The sequence below is a fragment of the Parasteatoda tepidariorum genome, chromosome 10 (genome assembly GCF_982258835.1).
Source record: "Parasteatoda tepidariorum strain Cologne lab strain chromosome 10, Ptep-v5.0, whole genome shotgun sequence".
Classification (NCBI taxonomy): Eukaryota; Metazoa; Arthropoda; class Arachnida; order Araneae; family Theridiidae; genus Parasteatoda; species Parasteatoda tepidariorum.
In genome coordinates, this window is record NC_141764.1 from 18698995 (window position 1) to 18720265 (window position 21271).

Consider the following 21271-nt stretch of genomic DNA (forward strand, 5'->3'; position numbering starts at 1 on the left):
AATTTATCTTTCCTGAAAATTAAAATTAAATCAATATTGTTTTATAATGAAATATTCTACAACAATCATGCTTACTAATTAATTAAAATTATAGATTTTTTTTTTCTATATAATTCTATACACTGACAATGTTTTTAAAACACAATATTTTACTGTCAAATTTAAATGAAGTCATATTGTATAAAAATCGAGTAATTTAAAAAATTAAGTAATATGAAAAGTCTAGTATAAATTATTGTTCCAAAAAGCTTAATTGAACTAATATTTTTAAAATATTAATCTTATTAACTTACTTATTAACTTACTTATTAATCTTATTAACTTACTTATTATAATCTTATTACTATAATCTTATTACTAATCTTATTAATCTTATTAATCTTATTAACTACAAAATGTTTTATCGTAAAGTACATTAACCAACATGCAATTCGTCTTACATTTTTATGAAATCAACATAACTATGGTTTTTAAAGAAATTCAAATAAAACAGTAATTTTTTTGTTAATTACTTGAAGGTTCATAACACTATCGCTTAGTACATCTTTACATCTATCTCAATCATTTTAGTTTGTTTCTTCCTGAAAGTCGATAAAAAAAAAGATTTTGTTTTTAAAATTCTCGTTACTCTTTTAAGCACATTTTGTTAAGATTTAATTTTATTTGTTAAAAATTTATAAATATAACTTTCTATCATATAACTTTTGAAAAATTAGAAAATTTTTAAATTTTCTTTTGAACCACTTATGTTTTTAAAAGCTCCGATAAAAATATTAACTTTTAACAGCATCAAATGACTGTTTTTTTTTTTTTTAAATGTTTCAGTTTTTGTAGCTTTTGACATGAAATCAAGTGTTAGTACTCACGTCCAAAATAAAAATTTCAAGAAAAAGAGAATAAAACTAAAAGAATAGAAAAAAAAAGAATGACTTAGTTATTCAACGTAAAAGAAGTTTAAGAAATTGCGAAAGAGCGCATAAAGCAGTAATAACTTTTCGAACAAATTGAAATTGCCCTCTATAATTTCAGCTACGCGAATATATATATATATATATATATATATATATATATATATATATATATATATATATATATATATATATATATGTAACATAAAAAGCTTCTATTAATTTTTTTTATGTTAGTTTCTTTCCTATAAAACAACTCCTACTTTATTACTAATTAATTATTCAAATCGAAATACTTTCTCACACTTTTAAAAGCTACATCCTGTTTCTAAATCTATTTTTGGACCAACTATGCATAAATTTAAATAAAGATCTTTTTTCCCTTTTAAGCCGTGGGAATCACTCGAGCAAGTTCATTAACCAATAGTAATTTCTGAGATTTCCCTCTTTTCCCTAAATAGACATTTTAGATTTTTTGCAAGATTGTCCCTACCAGAAAGACTGTTTGCTGATGGAGTAAACATCACTTCTTCGCTCCCACTCAACTAAGAATGATCAAATAAAAGTTACTCTGATTTAATTAAAATCCTGTGTCTGTTTTCCTGCTCGGTCCGACTGCATCATTTTACAAGCCGAGCAGGATTATAAGAACTGATGAAACGGGTGCAGGATAATATTAATTGCTTCTTCAAAACATAAAATAAAAATAAAAAAGTAACTAAAAGAACACACTTCTACTATGTTGGAAGATTTGAGCCTATTAACGAACGGATCGTAAGTGGACTTCTCAGCGACTAGAAGAGAATGCCGAGCAGTTTATTGCCAATGCTGCGAAATTGATTGGATTTGGATGAACCTTGACCCTGGCTGGCGACTTTCCCGTTCTACCCAGAAACGTTAGTCTGTGACTCATCTTAACGAAGAAAATTGGTTTATTTCCCATTTAACTAACTACCGTGTTTACTCTTGGAATGAAAAAAAAAAGATGTTTCATTTGCTTCACCTTTTCGAGAATTCCATGTTCGTTTGCTTCACCTTTTCGAGAATTCCATGTTCGTTTGCTTCACCTTTTCGAGAATTCCATGCCTCTAAAGACATGTTCCATATTTTTGATTTAATGCCTATTTCAAAATGACAGCGATTCTACATTTCCAGAAGTTCATCTTGGTGGCACTTAATGTTGGCCAAAGCGAGCTGTGTTCAGTGTGTGAACTTTAGTGGATCGTGCTTATTGGTGAAATCTTGCGAACAAAAATGGATGAGTGCTATGAAAATCTCTTTTGGGGGATTAATATTTTACACATTTAATATCAATTATACTTATTTGACAAATCGTGCTCTGATATTTTTTAATGGTATTCTCCAAGTGAAATTTTTAAACGTGAATGCTTTCTAATCATTCACGCTCATATCTCGAATTTTGAACTAATTAATTTATGGCTATTGATATTTATATTTTGATAATATTTCAATTTATTGATATTATTATTCAATGGTTTACCATATTATTTGTTGAAATTAATTAAATAATATTAAAATTTAGTATTACCATCATATATTTTTTTTTCACTTTTGACTCAGTATGATTATAATTTTAATTATTTAAGGAATCACTCTTTTTATTGCATTATATATCACAGTGTATATTATATTAATTGTAGAAGAGAAATTTAAATTTTTATTTTATTATGGCGTTTAAAAAAGCAAAATATGTGCTATTCATATATTTAAGTCTTTTTTTTTTCCTTCTGAATGTTGTATTTAATTATTGAAATTTGATTATTATTTGAATGCCCTTACGGAGTGGCAAAAACTACAATTTTAACATGGATGAAAACGCTAAAAGCAATACAGATAATTCTGAAAAAGAATTGAGTGAAAATTTACAAAAATTAAGTATGGATCAAAGTGTACAGTCCGCAAAAAAAAAAAGATATCACCCTGAATAACTTTCGTTCTAATGATCGGATTTTCACGAACTAAGTGTCAATCTTAATGGTTCCTGGGGGTGACCTCAAATATGCTAACTAATTAGTGCTAACTATTAATTAAGTTACGAAATCAGACACAAAAACGCACTTTCTCTGAATAAACATATACTTTTTCTTACATATTTGGATTTTTAACTTTCAAAATATAGGGGGTAGCCGCAATCTGGGAAATATGGTCCCCATAGTTTGGTCAGGAGAGCGATCCAAAGTTCGTACCCCTTAATGTTAATTTCACTTTTTACGTTTTTAGTCATATTTTAAAAACTAATAAAGCAATTCGGAGAAAATTTCGCCCAGTCATAAAACTCATTTACCCAAAGATAATTTCACGAAAAAAATAATTTTTAATAATTGTTAATTATTTTTTATTATTTAATTAAATTAAGGATGAAAAATTTTTGAATTATAAGGTATGAATTTTTTTATACCCTATTAATCTACGTATTTTTCAATTGAAAAATCTAAAGTTTCAACTGTTTTTATTTATTAGAAGCTGAGAAAAATTAAAATTAATTATTTTTTAAAAAAATAATTTGGCGACAATGAAGAAATGATTAAATGGGGCGATTAATATTAAAATGTGATAAACTTGCGAGGAACTTGACTTCGCGCGCTTAGCATAAAATTTCATTCATATTTTTTTCGATAATAATCGTTTGCTTATCTTTTCATTTTTATTTTTTTAAGCTATAAAATACGATGTTTCTTTTTTAGTCGTCTAAAATTATATTTGCAATTTAGTAAAGAAATTTGAATAAAACATTTTATTGAATAAAATACATTTTATTCAGAGAATGTGGAGTTTTATAAAAGCATGCTTCTGATAGAATATGATTATACAACAGATTGTGCTTCTTTAATGTGATTATTTTTTATTTTTTAGTTTTTTTTTCCCACTAACTGATAAAATTTCAATAATATACATACGAATGAATAAATTTGGAATAAAATATTCATCAATTTCTTGAATATATATTTTATGAATATTAATAAAAATACGTAGTCAACATTTTTAAGCATCACTCACAACATCGCAAATTTCTCAAAATCTTATAGGGTAAACTAACCAGTGAAGGAATACTTAAGCTTAGCTTGTCTTTAAAGAAAAATCATAAAAATTTCAAAATATGTAATTTTAGCTAAATGACGTATTTGTTATTAAATGCATGTCGACATATTTGTCATTAAATGCAAATTATGTAAAAAAAATTTAGATAACTTACATAATATTGTTTTAAGCTTTTGGTGGTTTAAATAATAAGTAGTAAGATAACCAAGTGAAGGAACAGTTCTTAAATTGAATAAACACTAAATTTTCCAGTGAATGAACACTTAATTTTGAGAATGTTTGATGCTCGTTAGGAATCCTTAGGCCACACAGATATCTGTCGCCCTGTAGATGCCTGAATTGACGGATGTTAACACAGGCGGGCATTAGGAAAAAAAAATCTTTTAAGTTTTCTTGCCCCCATTCCAATATCTTAAGGGCCTTAGAAGCTCTGTTTAAAAAGAGAGTATCATATCAGATATATATATATATATATATATATATATATATATATATATATATATATATATATATATATATATATATATATATATATATATATATATATATATATATATATATATATATATATATATATATATATATATATATATATATATATATATATATATATATATATATATATATATATATATATATATATATATATATATATATATATATATATATATATATATATATATATATATATATATATATATATATATATATATATATATAAGAAAATAAAAATAATCGTAGTAGCAGTATTTGGTGGTAAATGTAGCTTATCGTAATTGAAGAATATGCTGTGCGACATTTTATGGTGAATTTGCGAACGTAAGTTTCAGAATGTATCGAAACATGTGGATGCTATTTGCTAATCATCTTCATCCAAAGAAAACCATGTAATGTAAATATCTAGCAAAATGAAGCAATTTTTTAAACAATGAATCATACAATATGCAACATATTATTTCAATATCTTATTCTTAAACATAACATATTTCAATGTTTTTAAAATGCCACTAAACATTCAGCAATTCATTGAGTTATAGAAAAAAGAAATATCGTAAATTATAGAAAACCTTGTGAATGTGCATTGGAATTACTATACAATCTACATTTTATTTTTCAAGAACTTTTTTTTCTTCAAACTTTCATGCCTAGAAGACTCGATTAAAGCAGTAAAAATCTCTATCCCTAAAATTTTGTATATAGCTATCATAAGTTACGTTAATTTGATTTTAGTATGAAATCCTCGAATAAACATAGCAAAAATAGCATAATATAAATAATATCAGATAAAAAGTTCATGTATTTAAATTCTAAAAACTTATAAATCGATTCACATTTTCTTTTCAAGGAAATAAAAATAATGTTTTTTTTTTTTTTTTTTTGCTTTTTGGACATAAATAAACTTAAAAATTGTCTACTGCCTAGAAACTTCGAGATGTTTTCTATTAACTATTAATTAAACCTCTCAGAGTAATCACAAAACATTTTTTTTTATAGTCAGAAATTGGTTGCCTAGCAACCTAGTAAAATTAAGCGTTTTCTCTTTTGAATCAATCAATGGGTTATCTTAAAATATTTATTTGCGCAGGCGACATTTTTTGGCGGTTTTCTGGACTATCGCCAAATATATAAGCCTTTATTGCAACCCAATTTACGACCCAATTGTTTTAAAATTTCGTCTACCCCCCCTAATTCAAGTGTCTAGATTCCAAATATGTAAAAAAAATATGTGTTTATTCAGAGAAAGTACGTTTTTGTGTCTGATTTCGTAACTTAATTAATAGTTAGCACTAATTAATTAGCATATTTGAGGTCACCCCCAGGAACCATTAAGATTGACACTTAGTTCGTGAAAATCGGATCATTAGAACGAAAGTTATTCAGGGTGATATCTTTTTTTTTTTTTTGCGGACTGTACAGGATAAACCAGACATACTAGTCTTTGAGCCTGACATTGGTGTTCAATTCACATCCTGGCTCAAACACTATATATATATATATATATATATATATATATATATATATATATATATATATATATATATATATATATATATATATATTATATATATATATATATATATATATATATATATATATATATATATATATATATATATATATATATATATATATATATATATATATATATATATATATATATATATATATATATATATATATATATATATATATATATATATATATATATATATATATATATATATATATATATATATATATATCTTTTAAAACTATTTATGATCATTTAAAATTATCCAGTATAATATTGCCTTGCGCACATCCATTTCGGGCCCATCCTTGGTAACTAACAAATCAAAGCTCAGAATAACAAATCACTTCAGCAGTGCAGTAAGAACGACACTTTGAAACCCTCTTGTTACACTCAATTTGCGCTTTTGTTTTCATCTTTTGTTTTCACATTTTGTAATCTGGCAATCTTTCTGCGAAAACACTTTTAAGTCATTCTTGAAAAGTTTTCTGTCCTTGTAAGTTGATCTGATTTTGCTACTCGCTTTATAGTCCCTTTTAAATGTTTTTCATTTTATTTCTGTTTTTACATGCTATTTTTACTTTTTGTGATCTATTTTATTTGTTGTTATTTTTATAAAAAAATTTTTTGAGTGCTCCTCACACTATTGTATTAATATATTTTGCTTTGGCTTTATTGATACAATATCAGAAAGCACTCTGTTTTGCGGATATAATCGTGTGGGCTGAAGAAAAGATTACATCTTTTTTTTCCCGGTTTTATTATTCCGGTTTTTAAATAAAATTTCATCCTTTTTTTTTATTATTATTATTATTATATATATTATATAATCTGTTGTTTATTATTTTTTACTTATTATTCCCCCCCCCTTTTTTTTTCTTCTTCATGTGTCTATAATTTTTCTTTGTTTTATTCTTCATTTTGAACTTATATATATATATATATATATATATATATATATATATATATATATATATATATATATATATATATATATATATATATATATATATATATATATATATATATATATATATATATATATATATATATATATATATATATATATATATATATATATATATATATATATATATATATATATATATATATATATATATATATATATATATATATATATAACTTTACAGTTGTTTATTTCACTAGATTTTTAATACCAAGCAATAAAATTTTAAGCTTTCAGAGGTTTTGGAAACCTATAATAAGTAATGAAAAATAACAAGTTTTTTTTAAAACCCTATGGCAGAAAATCAAGCAATAAGCTTGGAACTTGTACCAATTACTTAAGTTGTTTTTAGTAACTGCATAACATTTTGTAAATCTGACGTAAATATTAGTTTTTTTTCCTGAAAAAAAAGTTAATTTTTTTGTTTTATGGATTTTTGCTGTAACTTTAAAAATATTCAATGGAATTAAACAAACTCTCTGTTGCAATTTAAAATTAATTACAAAAGTATTGATTTAAAATCTTAAAAAAAATTGCAAAAAACTGCTTAAGATAAGCATTTCAAGTAGTTCTTTTGTGCTGCGCATGCGCTAAAAATGTATAAAAAAAATTTGATCTGATTTTAAAAATTCAAAAAGTTTCAAGCAATTCAAACCTCGTAGTTCATCAAAAAAAAAAGAGAGAAAGAAAGATTGCGTCATTTTTTTGAAACAATATACATACACCATATTATTTTTATAAATGGCAAATGCTCAAATATATATATAAAATAATATATATGAAATAACAAAAATATACAACATTTTTCGTTTCAAAACTTTCTAATTTGGATAGTAAAGTCTTAAAACTTTCTAGCGCAATTTAAATAATGGAGTGCTGAACAATTCCTAATAGCTTAATATCAATATATATATTAATATATTTGAACGTTGTATTAAAAGCATAAATAGCATAAGTTAGTCAATAATCATTTCATCATAACACTCATATTTGCTTGAGATTTTTGATCTAGTAAGGATTTTTAATCTTTAAGTAATTTTAGAGTAATTTTTTAATTATCTTAATGAAAAAAGAACAAAGAAATGAAAAAGAAAACAAATAGTAACTAATTCGCCATTTAAAAATTCTTTTATAAAATTTCTGTGGTGGGTTTGTTGCTGTTGCTAGATTGGTTGAAAATCTATTCATAATAATAAACGTGGCTGTGAGCGTCTGTTTGTTTGTATGTAATCACAATATATAGCCCCAGAAGCCTCGCCCAGGCACGAAACTGGGCACAGAATTGTGTTTTGACATAATGAAGAAAGAATCGCGATCGTAACGCTCGAGTACGCCGTCTAGCGGGAGCCTGTAAATATCAGACATTAATTTATCACGTTTTCATTCAGTTCCACCAGAATCACTGTCAGAGTCGGTCGCCATTTTCTTTGCACGAAATAAGAAGCAAAATTTCCCTAAGGAAAAAGCCGAAAAACTTGAAAAAACTCTCCAGAACATTGTTAAATCTTTCAGAAACAGAACACGCCAAACATTTGAAGAAAATTCCTCAATAATTTTCAACTTTTTTTTTATCAACAAACTATTATCAACAAACTTGCAACTGATAACTTCCGATTTCGCTATGGCATACTGTTACAGATGTGTGTTTCAAGGTAAAATGCATTTCTTCTGTCTTCAATTCATTACAAATTAAACTGAAGTCAACATTGCTTTCGTCATTTCAATAAATAAATGTGAATTTAGAACGTCAAGAACAGCAATTGTTATAGAATATTCTTCTTTGTTATAGAACGGTATATATTTCTGTATCTATATAATTCGGAAAACAACAATAAAGAATCATCCAAATTACTTGAAATAGTGTCATTTGTGCTGATGATTAATAAATTTTTTATCGTTTTTTTGTTAAGTATTTCTTAGTTTTGAAAGAATAGATAATTTCAACTAGAATTCAGCTGTTCTGTTTTTAAGCTACGTATTCAAATTCATATCGAGATCTTACAATTATAAAATTTTGATGTGTGGTATGTTATCTAAAAGTAATAAAGGGATAATCTATGTACATATTATTTGAAAATAAAACTTTCAAACGAAGAACATTTCGTTTGGAATTCTGCGGATTTATAAAGAAGGTAAGTGTCATGATTTTAATAATAAAAAATTAGCTTGTAAATTTTTTTTTCTTATTTGATAATAGTTCTCTACAGAATGCTTTTTTACGTCTGATTAAGAACTATAAGAATGAAAAGAGAAACAATATGGAAGTCTTTTATTTCAATATGAGGAATTTTTAAAATCGTTTTTTTATCCTAAGAATTCTTTATTTTACTTTTTTTAGTTTATAACTTTTTGATAAAAATTGTTGTTAAAATAATTGTTTTGAAAAATTAAATGGTATAAAATTATGTGCCAATGTATACTTCTTGCATATTCTAATGTTTGAAGTAATTTGTTTCGGTACTTACGTAATAACGTCACCGCAACTACAGATTTGGCGGTTTTTAAGTGCCACCAATCTACACCAACAAATCATAAAATAAAACACTTTATTTAAAATCAAAGTAGTTTATCGGATTTCGGTGGACAATGGGCAAAATATTTCGCTCCTGAAAAAATAAAATTGCATCTTGTTCTATTTTTGGCAATTCCCAAAGACGAATTTTCATAGCACTAAAAAATGGTAACAAAAATCGAAGAACAAATCATTTTGGAATTCGTCTGATTTATAAAGCAGGTAAGTGTTAATTTTTATAAAATAAAAAATTTTACTTTTAAGTAATTTTTTTCTTATTTGATTTAAATGATAGTTCTCTATAGAATGGTTTTCTGCGTCCGATTATGAATCAAAAAAAGAAAAAACATGAAAGTTGTTTATTTTAATGTAAAGAATTTTTAGAATTGGGTTTTTCATTTTTGCTTTGTATCGTAAGCATTCCTTATTTTACGTTTTTTAGTTTCTAAATAATGATTTTTATTGAAACTTGAAATTTTTTAATAAAAATTGTTGTCAAAAAACCTTTTTTACTAAATTAAATTTCATAAAATTATGAGGCTTATGTATACTTTTTGTTCATTTTAATTTTTGAACTAATATGATTCTTAAAACTATGGAATGTAAAGTTTAAATAGTAAAACTATTTTTCGGGCATTAGGTTTTAACTCTTATAAGAATATACATATTTTTTTCTGTTTATGTGCAAATATTTTTCCGATGTGTTTTGGGTGTTCCTTCTCTAAAAAAAAGAGATACCATTTTGTTTTCGTTTGCATAAGAAAGGATATTAAACATTTTTCTTTTTTAAATTTAATTAGCCACGATAAAAAAGGAACGTTGCAATACTACGTGCTACATTAAAGACGTCTCTAGAGTAAATGAATGACTGTTCATATCGAAATCGCAGGTATCCGTCTCATACAACAACGCCCCCTATAGTTCGTTGCGATCGCGAATTCAAAAAACTATTAAAAATAAATTTATTTTTCTCCACTCTTAGAAATGTATGCTAATGCGAACCTTACAATTGAAATATTAATTTTCGACAACTTAAACCAATAATATACGAAGGAATTAATGATTTAATTGTAAGGTTCGCATTAGTTTACATTTATCAAAGTGGAGAAAAGTTTAACTTTTGTCTACAACAGAACTGGATATGAAGACAAAATTGCAGGACAGGAACACTTTAATTGTCCACTAATCTTCAGATTTCCTGCTATGTTTTAAAAAACTTTATTTGTGAAAACCTTTAGCGTGGCGGACAGCTGGCTGCCTTAGGCCGCTAGTAATAAATAAATGCATGAACTTGAATTCATCATCTTAAAAATTTGAACATATGAAATTTTTAACTAAACGATGAAATTTTCATTATTAATTGAAATAAAAAGACGATGACTTGAAAGTCTTTATTTTTCTGATCTTCGATTCCAAATCCATCTGAACGTGCACGAAATTCAGAAATATCAAAGCAAGAGGCTACAAGTTAAGGAAAAATCACGACAGACTTGTTTAGCTTAAAATATGGAATATCAGGAAATTGAAAATTTCTACTAAACAATTATTTTATAAATGAACTTTTCTTAGATTTTGTATTTTTTTACTAAACGCGTGCACTTTAGTAAAAAAATAAACATTGACTGCGAGCGTCTAAGAGCATAAAATAACTTCTAAATATATTTTGTTAAAAATCCCATTCATTGATTAGATTAGTACACTCTTTCTTAAGCCGTTGACAAAAGATAATTTTTTTATCCTTGATGTGTCCGGGGGGTTTATATGTGTATTAAGGAAACCCTCGTATTGATCATATCGGGTGTAAATTCTTGCTCTACACCCGTTTTCTTTTCTGATACAAGACCAAGCTGTCTTGTTCTTTAATTCCCCATGAAAATAATCGAGTTACTTTTCATGTTCCAGAATTTTTTTTTCAAATTTTGAACTATAAAAACTATCGCCATCTTGATTGCCAAAAATACTATATTCACAACACGTGGAGGTACAATCTTTAGGGGCTGCTAAAGAGATGTTTGAACAATGTCCATGTTTGAACAATGTCCATGTTTGGCGATGGACATTGGTTAAAATTCATTTAAGTCCCCACTCCAAAGATTTATTCATAACAATACATTTTCTCCCTTGACACAATCATATCTATTGTTAAGACCCTCCACCCCACCTTCAGGTTGGAAAATCCGGTTCTAGGAAAAAAAGGTACCGGAAAAAAAGGTACGGAAAAAAAGATCCCGGAAAAAAAGGTCCCGGTAAAAAAGGTACCTGTGTAGGGAAAATTCTGTAGGGGAAAATATTTGAAATGAGAGGATTAGATTGAAGCGCTTTTTGCTGTTCCGTTTTATTGGGGGGGTTTTTTCTAATTTTTGGTTTTCTGCATGGTTTTTTTTTTTTTTTTTTTTTTTGCGTCGAGCGTTTTTAAAGTGCTTTTTATCCAACTTTTGTTTCTTATTTATGCATTTATTCTTAAAAAGTTAATTAAATATGAAAATGTTCAATAAAATTGTTTATTTATTTTCTAAGATCATGATTGTACCGGAAATCTTGACTCTATTGAAAAAGTGTTATCAGGCTATATGAAACTTTTAGGGGGGGAAGTAAAATTAATGTGTTTCACTTATAACGCTTCTAATAGAAATTTTTTGACGGGTATTTGCATGTTATTTTCTTTCATTTTTCATTTTTTTTTATTTGGTTAATAAGTTACAATTGATAACATAGCACAGAACCGTAGAAAATAACACATTTTTCACTTAAAAAATTACAAAAAAAAGTAAAACATTACTGAAAAATTTAAATAGTATCTTCCCGCTTTAAAAAATAATCAAAGAAGAATAAATAAATGAAATAAAATCTAAAAAAAAAAGCGTAGTACAACCAGCCCATAAGTCTCCCCCCCCCCCCTTACCCTTCTCCTTACCTTAATGATCTAATCTGAATTATTACAGATAAAAAGAATATTCATTGAAACAGCGAGAAGCATTCATGCTGCCCAGAAAGCGAGAGGGGAAATATCCCTACAGATTTTCCCTATGGAGGTACCTTTTTTACCGGGACCTTTTTTTTCCAGGGACCCTTTTTTCCGTACCTTTTTTTCCAGGGACCTTTTTTACCGAGACCTTTTTTCCGTACCTTTTTTCCGTACCTTTTTTTCCGGGACCTTTTTTTCCGTCTACCGGAAAATCCTAGGATGGACTGACCTGTTCCCAATAAGAAACAAGTTTCCTCACTAAAGCCCCACTGAGTCATTCTGCAAAGATCCAATTGAATTTCATCATTGCTTCACATAAATAATTCCTTCTGCTTCTTCCCGATTTCTTTCGAATTGTTTTCTCCGTCCAAAATTGCATCCTAAATTGAAAGAAAACAAGTGCGAGGAAGAATTATGAAACAGGAATTATATGTAATCTAATTAATAATGTCTTAAGTAAAAAGTGAACAACTATTTCTTATATGAATCATAACTCACTTAAAAATAATAATTTTTGTTATAAATATTATTAAAATCTAACTAAAAAATTTAATACATACTTAAAATAAATTAATTCTACTCTTAATAGACAAAATAATTAAATAATGTGTATTTGTGAAAATATCAGCAAAAGCCTTATATTGGAAGTTCTGCCTCTGCCACCAGAAGTTTATTAATAAAAACAAATCAATTTTAATGTACATTAGCAAAATTTTGTTTATTATTCTGCTCTATTTATGAAACAATCATTATATTTTATCTACTTAATGAATATCTTAAGTAAAAATTCAAAAACTATTTAACATAGCATATTATCGTTAGAGAGAGCATGCTCAACAACAATACAAAGATTTCTTTCACAAATATTAACAAAACCTAATTAAAACATTTGAAAATATTTGCTATATATGTTTAAAATAAATTAATTCTATTCTTAATAGACAAAATAATTAAATAATAATGTGTATTTGTGAAAATAATATTGAAATCCTTATATTCGAAGGTCTTCCACCCTGAAGCTCAACTATATAACACAAGACTTCTTTCACAAATCTTAGCAAAACCTGATTGAAACATTTTCAAGAAGCTTAGAACATTTAAAAAAAAATTCATAAAGTCTACAGTTAAAAAAAAACAAAAGAATTAAATAATAATGTCTGTTAGTAAAAATATCAGAAAATATCAAAGCTCTGCCACCCGGAAGTTTATTTACAAAAACAAAGCAATTTAAATATTGTAGAACATTTTTTATGCATAATTTGCCCTATTTTTTATACAGGCATTATACACTATCTGGCCATTAATGACCGGACACCTCTCATTTCGGATACATGAGGTGCTAGTATCAAGTCAGTAGGGCGTAGGGCCGCTACGCGCCCGAATCACAGCTGTAACCCTTCTAGGAAGGCTATCCACTAGGTGTTGGTACACGGCGGCAGGTATTGCCCGCCATTCCTCCTGTAACATGGCGAAGAGTTGAGTGGTGGTTTTGGGGCGTTGTAGTCTGGCCCTCAACCGGTGCTCCAACTCATCCCAGAGATGCTCAATTGGATTGATGTCGGGACTTTGGGATGGCCAGTCAAGTTCTTGCACCCCCATTTCATCAAACCAGTCCGTGATGGCATGTGCTTTATGAATGGCAGCGTTATTGTGTTGAAACACAAACGGGCCATTACCGAATTGTTGCCACAGTGTGGGAAGCGCCGAATTGTCCAGGATGTCTCTATACCCTTCTACGTTCTGGGTTCCACGCACTAACACCAAGGGTTCAAGACCAAACCATGAGAAACAGGACCACACCATAATTCCTCCAACGCCGAACTTCACAGTGGTGACAATGCACTCCTGTAGGTACCGTTCTCCGGGCATTCGCCAGGTCCACACCCGTCCATCAGAGTGCCACAACATGTAGCGTGACTCATCACTCCACATAACGCTTTTCCATTGCTCTACTGTCCACTGGCGACGTGCTCTGCAACACTGAAATCGGTGGCGGGCGTTTGATGGAGAGATGTTTGACTTATGTGCTACTGCTCGTCCATGGAATCCGTGCGCAATCAGCTCCCGACGAATGGTACGTGTACTGGCAACACTGCCAGATGCAGCCGGGATGCTGGTAGCGACAGTGTTCAACGACATTTGTCGGTTTGCCTTCACTACACGTCGAAGAGATCGTCGATCCCTGTCGGACATTATTTTGGGCTTGCCGGGTCGGGACTGCGGTTTTATCACTCCCTCTCGTTCCCATTTCAACACGACGTCACCAACTGTTGACCGATGTATCTGAAACTTGTCGGAGATGGCACGTATGGAATGACCTGATCGGTGGGAGCCTATGATCATATCCTTTTCCGCCTCATTCAGCTCTCGCCGTCCACTCATTTTCACTGTTAACGCTCGTATGGCCGTCGCCTGCTTGCGAATGGTCCTTCCCCCACCACAGGTTGCGTATTTATTCCGCCAGGACGAGTCTACCTGCCTTTCAAGGGGTGTCCGGTCATTAATGGCTAGATAGTGTAGTTTATTAATATCTAATGTAAAAAAATAAAAAAAACTGTTTCTTATATGAATCACAACAAACATCTTATTTTATAATTTTATTAATATAAATATATAATATAAATATAATTATAATTTTATATTATATTAAATTACTCCTCTCTATATAAACCTAACTAAATTATTTTAATAGATTTAGGAAATTTCAAAAAATATATAAATTCTACTGTTAATAAGCAAAATAAATTAATAATGTGTATTAGTAAAAATATCAGAAAAATCCATTCATTCAAAGCTCTGCCACCCAGAAGTTTATTTACAAAAGCAAAGCAATTTAAACACTCTGAAACAATTTTTTTTTATCATTATTTAAACCTATCTAATATACAGGCATTATACTTAATTAATATCTTACATAAAAATCAACAACCATTTCTAATTTGTTGGTTCAAAACAAACACTATTTTTATGGAGAAAGCACACTCACCCACACAACATACCATTTTTTTACACAATTATCAAAACCTAACTAAAATATATTATTATTATTGGGACTTACATAAAAATAAATTAATTCTACTTTTAATAGATATAAGAAGAAAATAATAACGTGTATTGCTAAAAATGTCAGCAAAATATTTAAGTTTCAATTCTGCCACCCAGAAGTTAATAATCATAAAACAAAGCTATTTCATTACATTGTAAAAAAAAATTTGACAATTATTCTGACCTATTAATGAAGCAGACATCACAGTTAATATAATTTATTAAGATCTAATAAAACAATTAAAAGTCAACAATTATATATAGTAGGTATCGTAATAAACAACATCAGCAAAATGAAACAAAACTTACTCAACACCCATAAATATTGAAATTTTTTTCATTTAAAGACTGTCACAATTTAGCCAAAACTTACTGTAAAATTTATTTGAACTCCATTCTACACGAAAATCGACTTTTTATACTTCAAAAATTTAAAGTAAATATAAAAATTACTAATTTATTAAAAAATGACATCAAAATCCCATAAACTTACATTAGAGCGCTCGCCACGCAAATTGATTGTAAACAAAGATCGTGACTTCACGCGCCCGTGCCTCATTCTTATACTGACTTCAGGGAGGTAATCCTAATCAATCTATCACCCTCCCTAAGTATAATAAGACCACCTTAATTAAAAAGATTGGGTTTATCTGTTATATCTGAACTATTTTTTTGACGATTAACTCCCCTAAAATGTCTAGTCAATTTTATATGTTCAATTTGAGACATCAAGTCTGTGTAAAATTCTGTTAAACAAAAATGAAAAAAATTCTAATTGTAAGCAATTTCAACGCGAATTGAAACATCTTGGAAAATTCGCGGGTTTTAGAAAGAAAGAGGACAATTTCGCGGAAATTCGCACAGCGACAGACCAGCAGCCCTAAAATCACTTTTAAAATTATTTAAAATTGATGCTTGAATATAATTGGTAAGTGTCATGCAATTGCAGCGCCAATAAAATTATAATTAAAATCAGCTGCAGTTGTAGTTGTATAATAGTAAAAAAAAATAAAACCTGGAGCCATACTTTCAAATTGTGCTGTTAGCAGGTGGAAGTTCTAGAAATTTGAAAAGTATTTATCTCGAAATTATGCTAATGGACAGTTTGATGTGAAAATGTTGATTTTGAACAACTGTGGCTTATCATTATATTGCACATACCCTTATATTTTAGTAAATTTTAAATTATATATTTTTTCTGGTTTCAGTTGGGCTGATTATACAGCAGTGAACAGTGACTATAGATACAACTCTACAGCATTCCGGGCCCTGCAAACTCTTTGTTTGTTTTATCGAGCAATTTCTAAACCCTTCAAATTCAAAATACTACTTGAAAAAACTATACGACCCTACTCACTGAAATTATTGTGGAATAGTATAACAGAACCATTCCTGTGTGAGGAAGAGTTCAAAAAGAGTGTCACAGCATTTGGTAAGTGTGGTCTATGTATCTTAAATACAGCTTGGAAGTGGTATGTAAGTCATGTGCTGGAAAACGTCATCTCACCCAAAGGACCAAGATCTCTGGCCCATCTTTCAAGGTGTTCCGTTCGTCGGCAACTGGCGGCATGCTTTCGGCTTCCTTGTGGTGTTGAACACCTTGATTTTCCGAGGAATTTAAAAGATTATATTCTTTTGGAACATTGAAAGCCTTTTACCAGTGCAGAGCTGAAAAAGCTGTATAATTTCGATGAATAAATTTCTTTTTACTGAGTAAATTGCAATTGTTAATTGTACATTGTTTCGACTCAACACCAAAGATAAACTTTCCCAATTTTTCCTCGGAAATTATTAAAAATCCAGACTACATTCTCGCTATACAAACAATAAAATTTTCCTTTCGTAGAAGATATGTTGGTTATAACATTTTGAAGGAAATAAAATTTCATAAGACGAAGGTTTTATTTGCAGATTTTATAATACAAAGTATAACTTCAATATAAATTATAGATAGAAGTGATTTTTTTTTTGCACATGTACAGGTAAGTATTGTTCACTTTAATGTAGATAAAATGTGATTCTATTAGTTAAATAATAGAGTCCTATCAAACTAAAGAACCTAAAGTTGCGATGGTGTGTAGAAAATGTACAAAGAATTCGATGGACTATTAAGAATAATAAGATTCGATTCTTAGGTCGAGAATATTAACAGTAAAACTTTCAACAGGGATTGCAACCAAATTTTCAACAAAAAATAAGTACCTCCTAAGCACAAGCACTTAAAAAATATTCAGCACTTAAGAAGTTTTTTTCTCATTAAAAAAAATCACATTTTTTTCATCTCCGTGTTGAAAGTTTATTATATTAATACATATGAATAAAATTATCAAAAAGGAAAATACCCTTTAAAACATTTTATATAATCATTTGAAAATAATAAGTTTCTGACAAAGATTTCAATTCTTGATTTTGTTTACCACCATAAAAAGTTTAATGCACAATATTAAATGTATTTAATTCTGAGGTCCTCATTATATTTCTTAAATTAAATAATTATTTTATTCAATTGTATAAAAAATTAATTTAATTTCAAAATTACAATGAGTTAAAGTTCAAATAAAAATTTATAAATGTACACTCAACAAAAGCATTTACAAGATGAGTATTTGTAAATTTATTTCTTTAATAAAATATTTGAAAAATTTAATCAATAATTCTGAAATAAAAAACACAATGAGTATTGTAGCTTTAAAAAAAAATTCCTGGAGTAAATTATTAATATATGGTCCCGTTAATCATCATATTTAACAAATTTGAGATTATCGAGTATTTAATTTCATTTTTTTTTAAACAAATGAAAAAGAGATAAATTATTTTATTTTGACCTGACATTTCTAAATCATATAAGATTTCTTATAGCATTTGCTAAATGATATTAACTCAAGACTATTGAAAATAATAACAAATAAAATATAGCGTGAAATACTTTATAATATTAATGAGTAGTCCCTCAGGCACAAAATCACGTGTTTTAAAAAAAACTCAACTAATTCAGAGTTATATTTAAAAGTCAAATTACTACACATAACAAGTCAATTTCTACTTAGGGGCGATTCTTTTGTTATGTGTGTTACTTTTACGCGACATATTTCAACTTTAACACTCATTATAATAAACTTGTTATATATTTTTTACGTTTTTCTTAATTTGTTACTAAATCTACATGTGTTTTAAGTTTGCAAAAAGAAGATAGAAAATGAAAATTAATTTGATGTGGATAAAAAAAAAAAAATCTGAAATTTTGTTACGTGTGTTACACTTTATAATTGAAATTTTGAATATATTCATATAATTCTGGGAAGTATGAATGTTTAAAATTAAGATTTTTTTTATAGAGAGATACGATATCAAAGCTGTGTTTAATAATTTTTTAAATTTTTTTCCAACAGTAAAAACTTTTTTATTTGCTGAAATTGGTGCGTTACGTGTGTTAACTGAACGCTACGTGTGTTACCCTCTGTGAATATTTCAACTGAAAAGCCATAAATGTTGCACAAAAACATTCATTTATTTTAAATAAACAGAAAAAAAATAATTTAGTTTAACAAATGAAACAGTTAATACTTTGGAAAGAAAGTTGTACCCCTTCTTTATTCTGGTTTAGAGAGTAAAACATAGCTAATTGTTTGTACATATATTTCTTCAAAATCATTTCTGCCAAGAGTCCCTCAGTGAACTGATCGTTAAGACACGGTTCCCTGCAGATCACCGAAGTCAAGCATCACTGGCTACGGTCAGTGTGCGGGTGCGTGACCACTTGGAGCAGTCTGCGTAGGAACCGAGGGTGTGCGGTATTGGTCCTCGTTAAACTGTGCTACCGTAAAGTGATCGATTTCGCGCGCAGGTCGTCGGGCTACCGAAGCGGGGGTGCCATCCCCTCCGCAGAGGATCAAAATTGTGATGGCATGTCTTCGGATCATCCTGCGGGATGTTTCCCAGACCGTCGCCAATAGCCCATTGTGCAGCTCTAGTGCGACGTAAATTAACAACATCAACAACTTTTCTGCCAAGAAACATAAAATATGCATCTTTTCCAATAATTTTCTGCATATATTGTATTTCAAGTTTACAATCATATGCATTTGCGTCAATGATGTGTCCATCCAAGATACAGCACATCTAGTTTAAATTTCAGTTATAGGAGAGCTCTACTGATTACAACGTATCAAGAGGGAAACTGACTATTCATGTGCCACAAATCGTGCATCTGCGCATGTTATTCAAGTATCTAGAGATATTTGTGCATAGATTTTATGCTTTGTATTACCGTTGAAATGGATTGATCTCTTCAATTAAAATCCTTATTTTATTTTGGCTAATATGTAATGCCGTTGTATTAGGCATGAGTTGATCGGTTAGCTTTGCAAACAACAAATCAACTTTTTTTGTATTACAACACGATTGTTAAAGTGATTTTGCCTTTTGTTTCGCCCTAAAGATTTTGTACTACGCACCTATCCCATACAAAGCACTTCTGCCATGTGATATGGTAAAATATTTCCAAATGAAATTATTTTTTATATTTTTATAGACAAAAGATTAAATAATTCAACCATATATTTATTTTTAAATTCTTAACTTGGCTTATCACTATAGACGGTTTCTGTTAGTTCATCTTCCGAAGTAGAATAATTTTAAAGCAGCTTTTGAAACATTCTTAAAATAAAAGTGCAGACATTGTTTTACCTTTGTCTTTTGTATCGTAGAATTGTAAATGAAAAACAAGTATCGTCTAAGGAAACAGCTGCTGTGAATAACGGAACAGAGGCTAGATAGCATAATGCCGATTGGAATTCGTTTTGATATTCAAAAGAATATGCCATTGCGAAGTCAACTTGAACTACCCTCATTTTAATCCTAAATATGTTCTTTTGGAAAGTATCACCTCGGATTCTTTTGACTCTTACGTATTATTGAAAGTTAGTCCAATTTTCAAGAGTTATTTCAAAACATTCTTCTTGCACATTTGCCATCATATATTTTTTTGATTATGAGCTATTTTCATCTTTTTTCCATCGTTACAAAACCAGAATAAAAGATGGTTAAAAACCTATAACAAACAATGAAAAAATTTTGTAAGTATCACAAGCACCCTTCCAACAATTAGATCCAAGATTTCTTCCACTTTATTTACATAAATACTTTTTCCACCACCATGTATTGTCATAAACTGGATTTTAGCCTTCCAGCAAAAGAATAAAAATTTCATGATATTTGCATTGATTCTAAGTGGTACAATAGCAATACATTTTTTGGTCATAAAGTACAAAATTTATGTTTTTTACAAAATTATATTTTTAATTCAGAGCAAAATTTAACAATGTTCAGGATGCAACTGACAAAAATCAGTATAAGCTTCTCTTAGAAGCATTGTTAGATACTTCTTTCGTTTCATTGACATTTTTTCCCTTAATATTCCAGACAACCTACTCTTGTTTCAGTACAAGCATAGTATAAACAATCTCACTTCTGAAGAAAATTCCTTTATTAATAATTAATGCTCTGAAATACTTACTAGGGAAACTAGGAAAGTGTGACTCGCCAATTTTGAAATAAACTTGTGGGATGTATGCCTTACAAGGAATAATTTTAGGGGGCAACATTCGTTTCAGCCCATAGAAGGTCCTGTGAGAGATAAAAAATAATTCAATAAATAGAAAAACCGGTATTTTATTACTTTAATGCAGACTATTAGTTATTGTAATTATCTCATACTCCAATTAATTTGTGGTACTTTCACGTACTATATAATACATACTTATTCTCAAAACTGATTTCGAAAATTTTACATATCTGTAGTTTT

At 28.6% G+C, this 21271-nt stretch overlaps 1 protein-coding gene across 1 annotated transcript in view; it reads left to right on the forward strand.

Moving 5' to 3' along the window:
* LOC107447697 (uncharacterized) overlaps positions 1-17186 on the forward strand; it is a 29209-nt gene extending 12023 nt beyond the window's left edge. The window contains exon 2 of the mRNA XM_087153052.1: positions 16677-17186. Within this exon, the coding sequence (XP_087009178.1) occupies positions 16677-17115 (439 nt within the window). The 3' untranslated portion in view covers positions 17116-17186. The remainder of the gene's footprint in view (positions 1-16676) is intronic.
* The last annotated feature ends 4085 nt before the right edge of the window (positions 17187-21271 follow it).